This window comes from Marmota marmota, unplaced genomic scaffold (genome assembly GCF_001458135.2).
Source record: "Marmota marmota marmota unplaced genomic scaffold, marMar, whole genome shotgun sequence".
In the NCBI taxonomy this organism is placed as follows: Eukaryota; Metazoa; Chordata; class Mammalia; order Rodentia; family Sciuridae; genus Marmota; species Marmota marmota.
The window spans coordinates 2,407,755-2,424,011 of NW_026000164.1; the positions used below are offsets into that span (position 1 = coordinate 2,407,755).

At 43.0% G+C, this 16,257-nt stretch overlaps 1 protein-coding gene across 1 annotated transcript in view; it reads left to right on the top strand.

The window, feature by feature from the left end:
• Prkag2 (protein kinase AMP-activated non-catalytic subunit gamma 2) overlaps window positions 1-16,257 on the top strand; it is a 261,597-nt gene that overhangs the window by 190,600 nt on the left and 54,740 nt on the right. Inside the window, exon 6 of the mRNA XM_048786686.1 lies at window positions 1,421-1,437. Within this exon, the coding sequence (XP_048642643.1) occupies window positions 1,421-1,437 (17 nt within the window). The remainder of the gene's footprint in view (window positions 1-1,420; window positions 1,438-16,257) is intronic.

The following is a 16,257-nucleotide window of genomic DNA, read 5'->3' on the forward strand; positions in this document are numbered from 1 at the left end:
TTCTGAATTGGACTTTCTAAGATTCTGCATAGAGGTGGGATCATGCAGTAGTTGTCTTTCTGTGCCTGGCTTATTTCACTTAGCAAAAAGTCACGGGTGACAACATAAATGAACCTGGAGGACAAGCAGTAATATCTTAAAGGTTTGTTGCTATGTGAAATCTGAAACCTCAGCAATGAATTTTTCTGGTCTATTGAATAGAGTCTCTTATTGTTCAAGTCCATCAGTCTGTCTTGCACTCTGAATGGATCTTCAACCCAGGCATGGGTTTGTAATATCACACCATTGTTCGTTTGGAAAATTTGAGGACTCTGGTTTATGCAGATCTTCCAAAGGCTGATGCTTCTCATGCCACATTTATTAATGATATCACTGATCTCCAGGGAGGGTCTTCAGCATTAGGGAACTGTCAAGCTCATTGTGACAAAACTTCTAATTTTGACTAGAAAACTCACATGTTATCCTTGGCAACAGCTGTTTTCTTGAACAAAACCTAATTCTCTTCATTTTTTTGGGGGGGGGGGGAGTCTACACATACCCAACTCCAAATCACCATCATTGACCAGGGTTTTATTTACAAAGCAGTCCAATTGCAGGTATGTCTTTCTCCAGAACACATTCTCCAGGTACAGTTATTTCTGATGCAACAGCAATGTTTCCTGTGTACTTCTTTCATCACGCACAATATTAAGAGATGTAATAAAATGAATAAATTCTACAGTGTCATCAAAGACATTCTGAGTTGACTGCTGGTGCCCTGGAGTAGAAGGCTGGTAAAGCTTCCCACTGCTTTCCACGCACCAGAGCACTGAGCTCTCCACTGTGCTGACGCTGACGAGGCAAAAGCAAGTGCACCTTGGCCTCTGTCACCTGAAAGCTTGCTGACTCCCTGCAAAGGTGTCAAGACCTGCAGGAGTCCCCTGACCACACCTCCAGAGCTGCTCACTTGGTCCCCAGATGTTCCTACTGTCACACAGCACACTGCCACCCAAGAGCTCTGGGACACACAGAGTTACTAGTGTGAAGGGACTTTTGACCACAACCCTTCCCAGATTGTGATCCAATCTTCATGTGCAAACACTCCCCAGAGGTCTAGTTCTCTTAACCGCTCCCTTCTCAGCAGGAAAATAAAACTATCACCATTTTCCTTTAAAATCCTGCTGTTTATTATCCTTATTCTTTGCCACTCTGTGTGAGTGTGTGTGCACAGGCAGATTTCCCCAGGTGTGCAGAATGATATACCTGCACGTGCCTTCAAAAAGCACCAACCAATGTGGCAAGGGAGTGAGAAACTACTCTTTCCTTGCAGTACTTGCAACCTAAAAACTGAGTCTAGAGCGTTCTTTCCCTCAGGCCTAACTTCATCCTTACATGCCGGGATGCTTGCTATTCTGGAGAGAGGAAACCAGCATGTTTAGAGAGAAACTTAACTTCCCTGTAACTCTGTCCTACACATGGGACTAAATTCTTCAGCCAAGAGGCCTCAACCAGCAGACAATCTAGTTCTTTATTGTATAGTCCACGATTGTAAAAAGGAAAAGAAAGCAATAAGAAAAACATCTTGGCCCACTCAAAGATACGTATATAGAATTAAGAGTGGTCTCTTGAAACTCTTTCCTCTCAACCACCTGCATCACAAATTGCTATTTCCATTATTTTTTCCCTCCAATATTATTTTTCCCTCTCAGGGGCCTCACACATGTTAGGCAAGTGCCCTACCACTGAGCTACACCAATGACCCTTCTTGAAAAAAACTTTTTTTAAGATAAGGTCTCACTAGGTTCCAAGACTGCCCTCTAACTTATGATCCTCCTGTTGCAGCCTCCTGAGTTAACTGGGATTCCAGGCCACTGCACCTGGCTTCTATTACATTTTTTTTTTAATATTTTTTAGTGTTGATGGAGCTTTATTTTATTCATTTATTTATATGTGGTGCTGAGAATTGAACCCAGTGACTCACACATGTGAGGCCAGCACTCTACCAATGAGCCACAATCCCAGCACCTACATTTTATTTTTGAAGTAAATAAACTATTGCTTTATAGTAGTTGGCCCGTTTATATAGCTTTCACGGTCCAGGAGTGGGTCACACAGTTTACAGTTTTAAAAGAACTAGATCCGACATTCATTTCCAGTGCAGTTTCTCACATTCCAATTCAGGGTCTTGCAATTAGCCGGGGCTCCTCCTGTTCCGTTGGATGCCTCTTCTTTCATCCTTCTAACTTCTCCCACTGCGTCAGCAGGAGGACACTGTCTCCTCATTGAAACACTGTCCTCCCTTTTCCTAGGTAAACCCAGCCCTGGGGGTTCAGGCTCTTCCTGCCTTCCTTCCTCGTGTTCCCCCACCCCTGTCTTCCCAAAGCTGGGCGAGAACCGTGTGGTGTGCAAGATGATTTCAGGTGCTGTCAGGACGGTACATCCTTAATGGCTGTATTTTTGTGTGTCAGGGTGGTGGGGGAACCACATATCCAGAACCCCAAAACCTGTGATTTCATGGAGTTTTTGCCTAAAACACACTGTTTTTGTTTTTTAAGTCAGTTTACATCATGCATCATGGCATTGAGGCAGGAGATAGAAAGTCCAAGGCCAGCCTGGGCAACACAAGAAAACACCATTTCAAAGGAAAAACATGAGTCAGACATAATAGTGCATGCATGCATGCGATCCTAGTTAGTCCAGAGGCAAAGGCAGGAGATCTCAAGTTCAAGGTCAGCCAGGCAGCTTAGAGATACCCTGTCTCAAAATTTACCACGGAGCTGAGGATATAGCTCACTGGTAAGCACTTGCCCAGCATGTGTGAGGCCCTGGGTTTAATCCCAGCACTGGGGGGTGGGGGACATTGAAGTCACTGTGTAGGTTGTGTAGAAATATGATCCAATGGCTCCAGCCTGGAGCATGAGAGGAGAAGCCACTGAGCCAGGGACCTCTGTCATTCTCTTGCAACACAATCCATGCCGCCTAGTCCTCCTTCCCCAAACAACACCTCCAACAACTCTGGTGACGTGCCAAGATGTACCTCCTTGGACAGCCAATTACTACCTGGAAGATTTCATTGCAGCATTTCCCCTTTATTCTTACCTCCGACAGGCCATCCTACCCGCCTCCCCGGCGTTCTCAATCTCTTTCTATTTCCTGTCCACTGAGTGATATCCTAACCCCAGACCCACACTCCCTCATCTCCTCAACACCTGCCAGGCTTGCTCGCTTGGTTTCTACATTCCTCAAAGACCTCTGCACGTTCCTCCTGACTCCAGGCTCCTCCACACCTACCCTCTCCAGTCTGCACAGAAACCGAAGTCTTTTTATATTGCCAAAAACTACTTGAAGATATTTATATCCTACCATAAGAAATCTAACTCCGTTCCTTCAGCTCCCATGGGGCCTACCCATCCTCTGTTGGCTTCTCTACAAGAACTCTGCTCTCAGATCCAGACCCCCTGCCTTCTGTTGTCTGTGGGCATCCTCACCTCCAGGGCTTTTCCTCTGCCACAGCCGCCATCCACAATGCCTCCACTTCAAAATCTGTCTCAGTTCATCTCCTAATAAAGGAAACCTCTCCCTGGAAAGATCCCTTAGCATTTGTGAGCCCTCTGCAACTGCTACTGTTTGTAACATTTAGTGTATCTAACACAACACCCAAGGATTACCCAAAATGATGTTGGCTGCAGAGCAACAGAACCCACTTGAACTGGCTTGAAGGAAGAGGACATCTGTTGCTAGGTATCTCCAGCTCCAGGGGCAGGACAGCTCCCAGGCAATATGAGACAGACCTGCTTCTGCTCTGTGAGGTCCCCGTGGATCCAAGATCCCTCTCAGCAATGGCTCCATCTGAAGGCTGGTCCTCAGGAGCACTCAGGGACACAGGATTGTCTGCAGCAAGCAAAAGAGGTGGACAGAGACCTGCACACCTGCACGTGGGGCTGCTTCCCTCCAGCCAGGGTCCTCCTTTAAGGTCCGTCATAACTTGGAAAGGGTGTGTACCACAGCAAAATTCAAGTTGTTGCAGGAAGGAGGGTAGAGGAAGAGGATTGGGTGCTAGGTAGGCAACCAAAAGAATCCACTGTGACCCACACACAGAGGGGCACTGCAGGCCGGTACGGTGTGTACACATGGAGGGGTGGACATTGCCAACAATGTCTACCGCAACTTAGTTTGGGGTGCATGCAGGGGGGCATTGCTAAGAAAGATATGCAATTGAGTCTAAACTAACAATTTTTCATTTATATCACATATATAATACATTTTATTACATACTATATATGTATAACATACAATACATATAATGTATGTTATATGCATATCTGAATGATGAAACAAAATAAGATGATACATTTAGGTGAGAATCGGAATGTACATATATTTTAAACACATACGTATAGGTAAAATTACACGGCATCAGGGACTGCAAAATAAAGACTTAAAGGTCAGAGGCCTCGGATGATGTGATCACTTATGTACAAAATCCTAAGTAATCTACAAGAACCACTAGGCCTTGGAAATTAATTCAGCAAGGTCACAAGATAATAAGATTAATATATAAAATCTGTTGCAGCAGCAACTGAGAAATGAAATTTTAAATATAATTTCATGTAGAAGAGCTTCAAAAACATAACAGACTTGGGAATAAATTTAGCAAAAGATATGTAAGACCTCTACACTGAAAAGTACAAAAGACTGCTGAGAAAGATCAAAAAAGACCTAGATAAATGGACAGATATACCATGGTCATGGACTGGAAGACCTAGTATTGTTAAGATGTCAATCCTTCCCAAATTGTTCTATAGATCAAATGCAATTCCAGCCAAAATTCCAGTAGGGATTTTTTGCCCCCTAATTCTTAAGTACTCAGAGGACTCAAAGGAATTTTTAAAAGAAAGAACAATGTTGAGGAAAATATTCCTTGCATGATTTCAAAACTTATCATGGAGCTACAGTGTCAAGACAGAGTGGCCATGATGAATGTATAGAGATTAGCAAATAAAATGGAGTCCAGGAATAAATCCCCATATATGGTCAGTTGATTTTAGATAAAGGTGTCAATTCAGTGGGGGAAGTAGAGTCTTCGCAATAGTGTGGAACAACAGGGTTTTACTATGGAACAAAATTGGACCTCAACCCTACCACATACCATAATTAAAAATTAAATCAAAATGCATCACAGATCCAAATGTAAAAAGTAAAAGTACAAAACTTCCAAAAGAAAATATTGAAGAAAATCCTCACAAACTTGGGTGGTGGGAGGGAAAACAAAGACTTCTTAGGACACAAAAAGCATAAGCTACAAAAAGACCTGAGACAACTTAGATCTCACCAAAATTTCAAACTTTTGCTCTTTGAAAGACACAGGGGCTGGGTATGTGGCTTAGTGGTAGAGCACTTGCCTAGTATGCATGAGGCCCTGGGTTCAATCCCTAGTGCACACACACACACACAAAATACAGGCCTATAAAACGGCATGCTATGGAATGGGAGAAAATATTCACAATACATGTATCTGACAAAGGCTTTGCATCCTAAATATATCTTCGTTTTGTTTTTTGCTTTGCTTCTTTTGTTGTGGTTGAGATGGGATCTTGCTGTTACCCACGCTGGCCCCCAGATTCCTAAGCTCAAGCAGTCCTCCCTTCTTGGCCTCCCTAGTAGCTGGGACCATAGGCACATGCCACCACACCCAGCTCTAAATACATGTTGTTTTTGTTTTGTTTTGTTTTCAGTCGTGGGGATTGAATGCAGGGGTGATCTGCCACTGATCTGCATCCCCCCCCCCAAATCCTTTTTATTTTAAGACAAACTCTTGCTGAGGCTAGCCTTGAACTTGAGATCCTCCTGCCTCAGCCTCCCAAATCACTGGGATTCTAGGCCTGTACCACTATGCCCAGCTCTAAATATATATTTTTTTTAAAAACTCAAACTTATTGGCCTAAAATGCATATTTATGTATTTATTTAGGGTACTGGGGATTGAACTCAGGGGCACTCAACCACTGAGCCACATTCCCAGCCCTATTAGAGACAGGGTCTCACTGAGTCTCTTAGCACCTCCCTGTTGCTGAGGCTGGCTTTGAACTCGTAAAATGCATATTTAAATCACGCTTTCTGCAGGCCACTTTCTAGGCACAGCTCAGCTGAGTCTTCTGCCTCAGGGTCCCTCATGAAGCTGGCCACTGAGATGTCAGCCAGGCCCAGGCCTCATCTGAAGGCTCCACTGGGGAAGGATCCATTCCCAGGCTCCTGGATGTAGGTCCTTGCAGGCTGCTGGCCCGAGGGCCTCAGTTCCTGCAACATGGGCCTCTCCACCGTGGCAGCTTGCCTCATCAGAACCGCCAAGAGAGTCTCCTGGTACAACAGACACCACAATCTTACATGGGCAGAAGCATCACTGTGGACGTGACATTCTATCACCTTTGCTGTGTTCTCCTGTTAGAGGCAAGTTGCTAAGTCCAGCTCATGCTCAGGAGGGGAAATTCTACAGGTACCTGAATGCCAGGAAGGGGGATTCACTGGGGGCCATCGCAGAGTCTGCCTGGACATTCAGCACCTCAGTAAGAACAAAAAACTTCAATCAAAAAAATGGACAAACGTCTATAGCTCAGTTGGTAGAGTGCTTGCCTCACATGCACAAGGCCCTGGGTTCAATCCCCAGCACCACACACACACACACACACACACCAAAAAAAAAAAAAAAAAAAAAAAGTCATTTCACAAAAGACCTATGAATGGCCAATATGCTCATAAGAAGGTATCATAAGGGTACAGTGATATTTCAGTACATGTACATAATATGTACTGGCCAAATCAGGGTAATTAACATCTCCATCTCCTTATCATTACTTTGTGTTTGGAGGCTTCAAGCACTTATCTTCTACTCAAATAATATAATACTTTATGAATATAATCACCCCACTGTGCTGTACTTCTGTCTAGCAAATTTTGGTACCCGTTATCCAACCTCCTGCCATCCCCTCTCCCCACCACCCCTCCCAGCCTCTGGAAATTACTCTTACACATTCCCATTGACTTTTTTAACCTCCACCTATGAGAGAGAACTTGTGGAATTTGTCTTTGTGAGTCTGAGTTATTTCACTTAATGTAATGTCCACCAGTTCCATCTGTTTTGCTGCAAATGATAGGATCTCATTCTTTTTTACAGCTGAATAATAGTGTGTTGTTATATATACCACATTTTCTTTATCCATTCATTCCCCAAAATATAAATTCAATTTCCATATATTAATTAAAATTTTTAATGTTTAAGGAGTTGGAAATGTTAACTACCCTGATTTGATCATTATACATATGATAATGATAAATGATAAATACATACAATTAAAATAATAATAAAAATATATATCATTAGTGTTTAAGGAAATGCAAATCAAAACTACAATGAGAAAGCACTACACATCTACTGTAATGACTAAAATAACAACGAAAATGTTTAAAAGACCATACCAAGAGTTGATGAAGATATGAAGCAACTGGAACTCTCCTGTGTTGCAGGTGGAAATGTGAACTGGTACAGCCAGCCTGCAAAACTGGCCATTTCTTGTGGTGAACACACACTGACCAAATGACCAGGTCATCTATTCCTTGATAATTACCAAAGAGAAATGCAAGTGTGTCCATGCAAAGCATGACTGTGAATGTTCACAGCTTTATTCATGAGGGTCAAACAAACATCCATCCACAGGCAAATGCACAAAGCATGGCCATCTGTACACTGGAATGCCGCTTAGCAATAACAGTGAGCGAACGCGTGACACACTCAACCATGTGAATGAATCTCAAAGCCATTATGCTAAGGAAATGATCCAGGTGCAAAAGATCATCTACTGTACGGTTCCATGTACATAAAATGCTAGAAAATATTTATAGTTGTTGAGAGCCACAGCCGAGTAGGAATGGCCCCTGGCATTTTGCCAGAAGGAATGGTTGAGAGGTGCCGCCAGAGCCATTAAGATGATGATAATTAAGTTAAGCTGTGTATAATTGCTGTGAGTGGATGATGCTGGATTGAAACAGGCTGTGTATTCAGTTGTATATTAGACCCCTGCTGTCCGGCAATAGGGTGGCTCCTGCTGCCTCAGGAGCCCGCTACTTTTGAGTTCTCCCGGAGTCCCCCCCCCCCTTGAGTTCCGGTTGAGCTGTCCTGGGGATTCCTGGAGAGTTCCTGTTGGTTGGTGAAGTTCCGGGGGAGGGAGTTCCGGTCAGTGTGTGGTGTTCCTGAGAGGGCCCCGTGGGTGGCGTTTGCATGAGTTGGAAAATAAGGTTTGTTCCTGCTTGAGTGGCTCGTGATTTGTGCCCAGCCAGACTGCGGCATATAGTGACATATTGACTAAATGTAGATCACAATTTCCTGGGACCTTGAGAGGAATAAAGGAGGAATCAGAAACAGGCTCAAGGAAATTTTGGGGGTGCTCCAGGTGTTTCATGTCTTGACTTTAGTGGTGATTTAATACATCCATGAAATGAATGGGTTGACCACAGGTAAATTATACCACGATGAAAAAGAGACTAACAACTAAAAGCTGTTCTTAAAAATTGTACATTTTTAGGACTGGGGGTTGTGGCTCAGTGGTAGAGTGCTTGCCTAGCACATATGAGGCACTGGGTTCGATTTTCTGTACCACATAAAATAAATAACTAAAACAAAGGTATTGTGTCCATCTATAACTAAAGAAAATATATATTTTTTTTAATTTTTAAATGTGCTTTTTTGAGGGATGCAGGTGCTATGTCTGCATTAGCTAGCTCTATGTCCCCTGCCCCACTCTAAGTAGCTAGGTAACACTGTGGATTCTAAGTAAAGATCAGAGAGGTCCTGGAGCACACACATCACAGTGGAGGCATCATTAGATCCTCTCCTTTCAGCTTGAATATCCACTGTCTGTGGGACAGAACAGAGCAGAAGTTGCAGTAGTCAACTTTTTGTAACTTTTCACCAGTTTAAGGTCAGAGTTTCCCTAAATGAAGTAATTAAAAACAGACTATTATCAGTGGTCTGTCCTGGGAAAGGTTAATGAATGAGCCAGTTGTAGGGGGAGAGAATAGTGGAGAGAGAGATTCTTGTAAAATTAAATAGCTCTGTGCATTGCTTTATAATATAAACACAACACATTTCAAAGCTTTCGACTTGGATGCATTAAGAGTCAAAGGTTAATTGAACTTGATAAGCTATACTTAACTTTTTTATTTGCAAAGTAGTATGAGACCATAGTAAGAGTTGTCAGCCCCAAAGAATGTAAGTGTTTAGCTCCCAGAAAGTCAAGTCCAACACAAAGTTAAAATTTTGATCAACAAAACACAAAATCAAATTGGGATTTGCTGGTGAAAGATGAGGGACATACCCATTTCAGACCCTGAGTAGAGAGTTTCTCAGGACTGGGATTTGAAGAGCAGCAAGCTGATCTTTGCTGAACCCAGGGGTGTGTGCATTCCGGTGCCAAGTCTTCTATACCAGTTTCTGGTCATGCCAGAGCGTGTTCTCTCAACAGACATTTTATTAACCAACCACCCTGGTGCCTGGTACATAGCAGATATTCAATAAGTATTTCCACAATGGCTGTCTTCAAAAGCTTAACTGTGTCTACCTTTCTGGAAGTTAGCAGATAATCTAACAGAAAGTATCTATGTAAAAAAGGACTTTTCAGGTTAATCAGTTTTCTTCAGGCTTTTTTTTTTTTTTTTTTTTTTTTTGGAGCGGGGGTGCTGGGGATTGAACCAGAGCCTTGTGCATGTGACGCAAGCACTCACCAGCTGAGCTGTGTCCCAGCCCCATCTTATTTTTTTTTTTTAATAACATTCCTTTGAATCAGGTTTTCAGCTGACTAGAACTATAGAAATTGTTTGTCCCTCTCCCTGAAAATATTCTCTAAGATAAATGCTCTTTAAAGGAAATCGTAAGTAAGTGTTAGAGAAGAACTACTTTATTGCATCTGAGGTTGTTATTTGGGAAAGTACTGAAATGAATGGAACATTTTCCCCAAACATGTTGGTTAAACTCAATCAGAAGAATGAATAGTTGTGCTGTTGAATATGTCAGGCCTTCACTTTTTATCAAAATTTCTGTATCACTTTTTTTTTCTTCTTTTTTTTGTGGTGCTGGGAATCAAACCCAGGGCCTGTGTGTGCCGGGCAGGTGCTCTGCCACTGAGCCACGTTCCCAGCCCGCATCACTTTTTAAAACCGATTGCTTTCACTTAACAAAATCTAAAGTTGTTTGGTGGGGGCAGGAGCAGGTTCAGGTCTCAGCCAACAGCCAACCAGGATGTGAAGGGGGTCAGGATCCCAGTCCTCCCACACAGTCTGTAAAAGAAAAATGTTTGCTGCCGTTATTTCTCAGCACAGTCACTTTTTTCTTTCAAAATGTCAATTCCGACACTCAAGGGAAAGTGACTCCAATCATTTCTAAATGGGAAAGGGGTCCAAGGGAAGCTTGGGTAAATTGGATAAAATAACTGCTAAAACCATTATGGCATTAAAAATCAGCTGTTTACCCACCAAGCTCTGATCCATTTGCTAATGATGAACACTTCACTCAAATGCATGTGAAGGCCTACTGTGTGTCAGACTCAAGCCATTCAAAGAAGATGGAAGAATCATTCTCCTTCTTCAAGGAGCTTATAGGATTTAGAGGAAACAGAAAAGTAATAAATCTCAACCTAGAGTGTTTAGTGCCTTATAGAAGTGTGTGGGTTAAGAGAAGCAATTGGCCAGACAAGTTGTGACAGGAGGTCAAGGAGGGAAGCGGAGGAGAGGGAAGGGGAGGGAGATAAAACAGAAAAGGCTTCCTGGTGAAGAACGACCTAAATCCTAAAAGGAATGGGTGGGACCCAGCCAAGGGATGGAGGAGGGGCAGTTAGATCCCAAACCTACCAGCAGCAAGGACGCAGTTATCAAGTGTAAGGTCCACAGCGGCAATCAGCAAGCAAAGGTGCTGAAATAAAGTGACCAGACCTCTGCTGGGAGCTGAGCAGTTCCCCAAAGCCCCTCAACGTTCCTGAGAGTTGCTGAATGAGTCTAGATGAGGGAGTTAGTGAGAGCACGTCTACATTTTTACAATGGACCGGGAAGGGGGAGCTGGAGGGACGAAGGCCACCGAGGGCTGGAAGCCCAGCTAGGTAGGAGCTGTAGTGGGTGGAGACTAAGAATGGACTAGGATGACAAAATGAGACGACACGGGGGGGGGGGGGGGAGTTTTAGACGGCTGGAGTGGCACTGAGACGGGAGCTGCAGCATGGCAGTGCCCCCCAGCTGTCCCAAGAACACCATGGGAGTGAGCCCAGAATGCTCCTGAAGCTCCATCCAGGCACCAGGGCTTCCTGTCATACTTGACCCCAGGGAGGACGCCCTGGCAGTCAGTGCACAGTGGCACTCAAGAGAGGTGGCAGGCTTCGGTTCTGGGCACTAAATTATTCAGGAGCTACTATCCAGTCCTAAGGATGATTTATTTCTTTCTTACAGTAGCTATCTCAGATTTTTCTTTTTCTTTTTTTTTTTTTAAGGCAGAGCAGACTCACATCCGACCTCGGTGCATTAAGGAGTGCTTTTTGGGCAGGCATTTAATGATTAAGCTTTCAGGCTGAAGCTTTCACTTCCACTCATCATTCAAAACACCGTATTTTGCTGTACCCAGGCACAATTATGTAAGACAACCCTTAATAATTTAGTGTTTTTCACCAACTAAAATGCCGTATTTTAAAGGCTCTATCTTCTGCAGACATGCTTTCTGTGAAGTCCGACTCAGAGCATTTCACTTCCACGGATGGAACCCCAGACTGGCTGCAGAGGCCAGTGGCACACAGGTGGAAAGTTCCCTCCCCTAAGGTGACCCTGCTCCAGGCCCAGCTAGGGTGACCCTGTGCGTCTCTGTGTGGTAGGGCCATCCACTTGTCACTGGGGAAACTGGCCCAGATCTGGGGGAGGGAGGCTTTTGTCAGGTGTTGCTGTATCAACTGTGCGTGGCTCCAAGGATTGAGAGATGAGCTGCCATCATGAACACAAACCCCTCTCCGCCTGCGGGCACTGCCCAGCCCTTCCCATCCTCTGGTTTTCCCCGCCTGCCAGGAATAGCTAAAATTAAGTCTGGCACAAGCCGGTTAGGACTTTAAGAAAACATCACCATAAAAGGGCAACCGACGACCACCAACTTTAAATCATTTGTGCCAACAACTCCCGCTCTCGGGACCCTGAGAACATTTATGTACATGCCTAAAAAGCCTCGAAAGCCCTCAAGTTCCTGAAGTCAACAGAGTATGTCATAGAAAACTGTTCCATCCGTCTTTCCCTAGTGTTCTGTGACTTCCTGTCCAAGGAGGAAAATGTAAGATGCCTTGCTAAGTGAAGACCTGTGGAAATAAATTCAGCGCCACCAGCATCTGACCTGGAAACATTTGTATCAGGCAGCTCGCATACCCATTGTCAAGCAAAGCAGCACAAAACACCCAATCTCTATTCTTCAGCTTCTAGCGTAGGTCTTCTTAGCTGAGGACCACTTTTGAAGGGAGCACACCCTCCTATTTACCGCCCATTTCTGCCTCTCTAAAAACAGCTCATCAGGATGACAGGTGAAGTCCAGAGTGCTCCTAATTGGTCAACTCCAGCTGGGGACTTAAAAAAAAATTGTACTAAAATTACTGCAAGGAACAAAAATGTAAACTTTTAAATTAGGATGATTGACCACATAAACTTTTAAAAATCTTTTTATTCTGTGATAAAGAGTATAATTGAGATAATTGTATACTTTCACACAACTGTGAAATATAATACAGAGGGATCCTGTGTGTCTTTACTGAGTTCCCCCCAATGGTAACACCTTGTAAAACAATTCAGTACAGGAAAAACAGGACTCCTCATATGTGGCTGGCAAAAATGTAAAATGGTGCTGCCACCTCAGAAAACAGTTTGGAAGTTACTTAAAATGTGAAACAGAGAGTTACCAATGCAATAAGACCCAACAATTCCACTCCTGGGGCTGTCCCAAGAGTGATGAAATCACATCCACACAAACACTTAGTACAGGGATGTTCATAGTAGCATTATTCATGATAGCTAAAAAGTGGAAACCACCTGACCACTCATTAACTGATGAATGGATAAACAAAATGTGGCCTGTTCACACGGTGAAAGGTCATTCAGAAATCAAAGGAAGAGCTGATACACATTACAACGTGGATGAACCCTGAAACATTTTTGTATTATATGATTCTACATGTATGAAATGTCCATAATGGGGAAATTAAAGAGACAGAAAGTAGATTAGCACTTGCCTGCAGAGGGGAGTAGGGATGGAGCTGGTAATGAGAAGTGGCTGATACTGGGTGCCAGTTTTCTCTTTGGGATAATAAAAATTCTGTAAACTTAGTTCAACTCAAAATATACTGAAAAGTACTGAACTGTATACTTCAAGTGTGAGTGAGTTGTTTTTCCGATAAATAGGTGCTTTTAAAATCCAAATTTTCGTTTTTTCCATGTAGTTAAATTGGCTCATGGGGGAAAATATAGTATGATGTGACAAATAGCACATCGACATTGATACAGTCAGGCTGCAGAACAAGCTCATCACCACAAGGGTCCCTCATGTTGCCACTGTGTAGCCACAGGCATCTCTGTCCACCCCAGACCCCTGACCCTTGGCATCCACTGATCAGGGCTCCATTTCAATAATTTTGTCATTTCAGAGTGTAAAGTGGGACTTGGGACTTGACTCAGTGGTAGAGCACTTGCCTTGCTTGCACAAGGCCTTGGGATCATTTCCCATTTCTGCAAAGATAAACAACAAATGAAAACAAAACAACAACAAACAAACACAAACAGTATAATGTAAGTGGAATCTGTGGTGTGTGCCCTTTGAGATTGGCTTTTTTGACTCAGCATAATTCCATGGAGCTCTATCCAAGTTTCTGTATGTATCAATAGTTCATTCTTTTAATTGCTGAGTAATATTCCATGGCATAGATGCAAGTCCATTTTTAACCACTTCCCCTTGAATGGCATCTGTTATGTCCAGCTGGGGCTATTACAAACGAAGCTGCTATGAACCAGTCATGTATAGCTTTTTGTGTAAACATAAGTTTTTATTTCCTGGGATAAATGCCATGTGTCATTTGGTAGTTGCATGTCTGGTTTTATAAGAAACTGTGTTTTTTTTTTGTTGTTGTTGTTGTTTTAATAAGAAACTGTTTCCAGAGTGTCAGTTCTGTTTTTTATTCCACTAGCAATAGGGATTCTGTTTCTCTGCATCCTTACCAGCATTCAGGACCATTACCATTTTTGTTTTAGCCACTGTAATGGGTGTATAGTGATATCTCATGGTGGTTTTAATCTGCATTTCTCTGACAGCTAATGGTACTGAACATCTTATGTGCTTATTTACCACCTGTATATCTTTTTTGGTAAATGTCTCTTTATGTCTTTTTTAAATATATATTTATTTTCTAGGTGTAGTTGGACACAACACAATGCCTTTATTTTTATGTGGTGCTGAGGCTCGAACCCGGGTCCCACCCATGCTAGGCGAGCGCTCTACAACTGAGCCACAATCCCAGCCCCTCTCTTTGTCTTTTGCCCATGTCTTAACTGGATTGTCTTGTTTTTGTTTTTAATCGAGAGCTGAAGTTCTTGATTTTAGTGAGATTGAATTTATTAGTTTTTTTTCCCCTTTTATGGAAAGTGTGTTTTGGTGTCAAGTCAAAGTCTAATGCTTTGCCCTATTTTAGGCTCCAACAATTTTCTATATCTTCTTCCTAAAAGTTTCACAGTTTTATAACTTAAGTCCATGAGCCAGTTGGAGATAATTTTGTAAAGGTATGAGGCCTACGCTGAGGTTTACTCTTTTGTCTTTTGATGTCTAGTTGCCCCCACACCATTACTTTTGCACCTTCACTAAAAGTTGCCTTGGAACATTTGCCCAGGTCCCTCCCTGTGGTCTCCATTGATATTGTATCTATCCCTTTGCCAGCGTCACACAGTCTGGATTATTACAGCTGTACAGTAAGCTTTCATATTGGATAGAGTGACTCCTCCCACTTTGTTCTAATTTTTCAAGGTTCTTTTAGGTATTCTAGAACTTGTGCCCTTCCACATAAATTTTAGAATAAGCTTGTCTGTGTCTATCAAAAAACCTTCTTGGGATTTTGAAAGGAATTGAATTAAACCAAAAGATAACTGGCATATTTATGGTAGGTCTTCCAGTACTCCAATTCATGGTATTGGGATGACTCTCCACTGATTAGACCTTGCATTTCATGTCCACTTTATACTTTTAAGTATGCAGACCTTATACATGGAGTTCCTTAAATCCACATCTAATTATTAATTTTCTTTGCAGAGATTGCAAAGAGTATTTTTGTATCAGCCTCCACAAGTTCAGTTAGTATACAGAAATGTAAATTATTTTCATGCCTTTGACCTAGTAGTATCCTATGACCTTGCTGAACTCACTAGTTCTGGGTTTTTGTTGTTGTTGTTGTTGTTTGTTTGTTTTTAAGATTTCTTGGGATTTTCTATGTAGATGACAATGTTATTTGCATGGTTTTCTTTCTTTCTTTCCAATCTGTATGCCTTTTATTTCCTTTTCTTGTGTTATTGCAGTGTAGAGCTTTCAGCACTAGGTTGAATAAGATTCGTGCCAGCAGACATCCTTGCCTTGCTCTGGAAAGCATTCAGTCTTTCGGTGAAACACGACATAAACTGTACATTCTTACCACACATCGTCTTACAAAATCAGTTCTATCTCCCCTGCACCTCCTTTAAAAACATTGTTTTAAAGGGGAAGTTTAAGGTTAAGGATTGGCCCAACTGAGGTAACAAAACAAGAAAGGGCAAAGAGGTGTCAGTACTTCCTGCTTCGGGCTAGGCTTGCAAGAATGACAGGACAAGTTCTTTTCCAGAGGTTAGGGTTATTTGCGGTCCTAATCAAGTGCAGACGGGCCGACATCCTTAGCAGGGCCCTGGCGTTCTGCAGCGGGCTAAGGCCCCGGTCCACGGAGCAGACAGACGCGGGCTGTTAGGCAGAAGCTCAGGCCCCTCTCCGGCCTGTGCTGCTCCTCCAGGCGGCAGGCAGCTGCCAGCCCCGCCACCTGCCAACCTGAGCTGGCGATAGGAGAGGCTCAGATACCCAGACCCAGAAGTGGCCAGGGCCAGATTTAGATTGTGTGAACTTCTGGCAGCAGCTCCCCCAGACAGAAGAGAATGGGTGTGAAGGGAGGAAGCAAATTAAGAGTTCCTGGTCCAGGGGGCAAAAAAAAAAAAAAAAAAA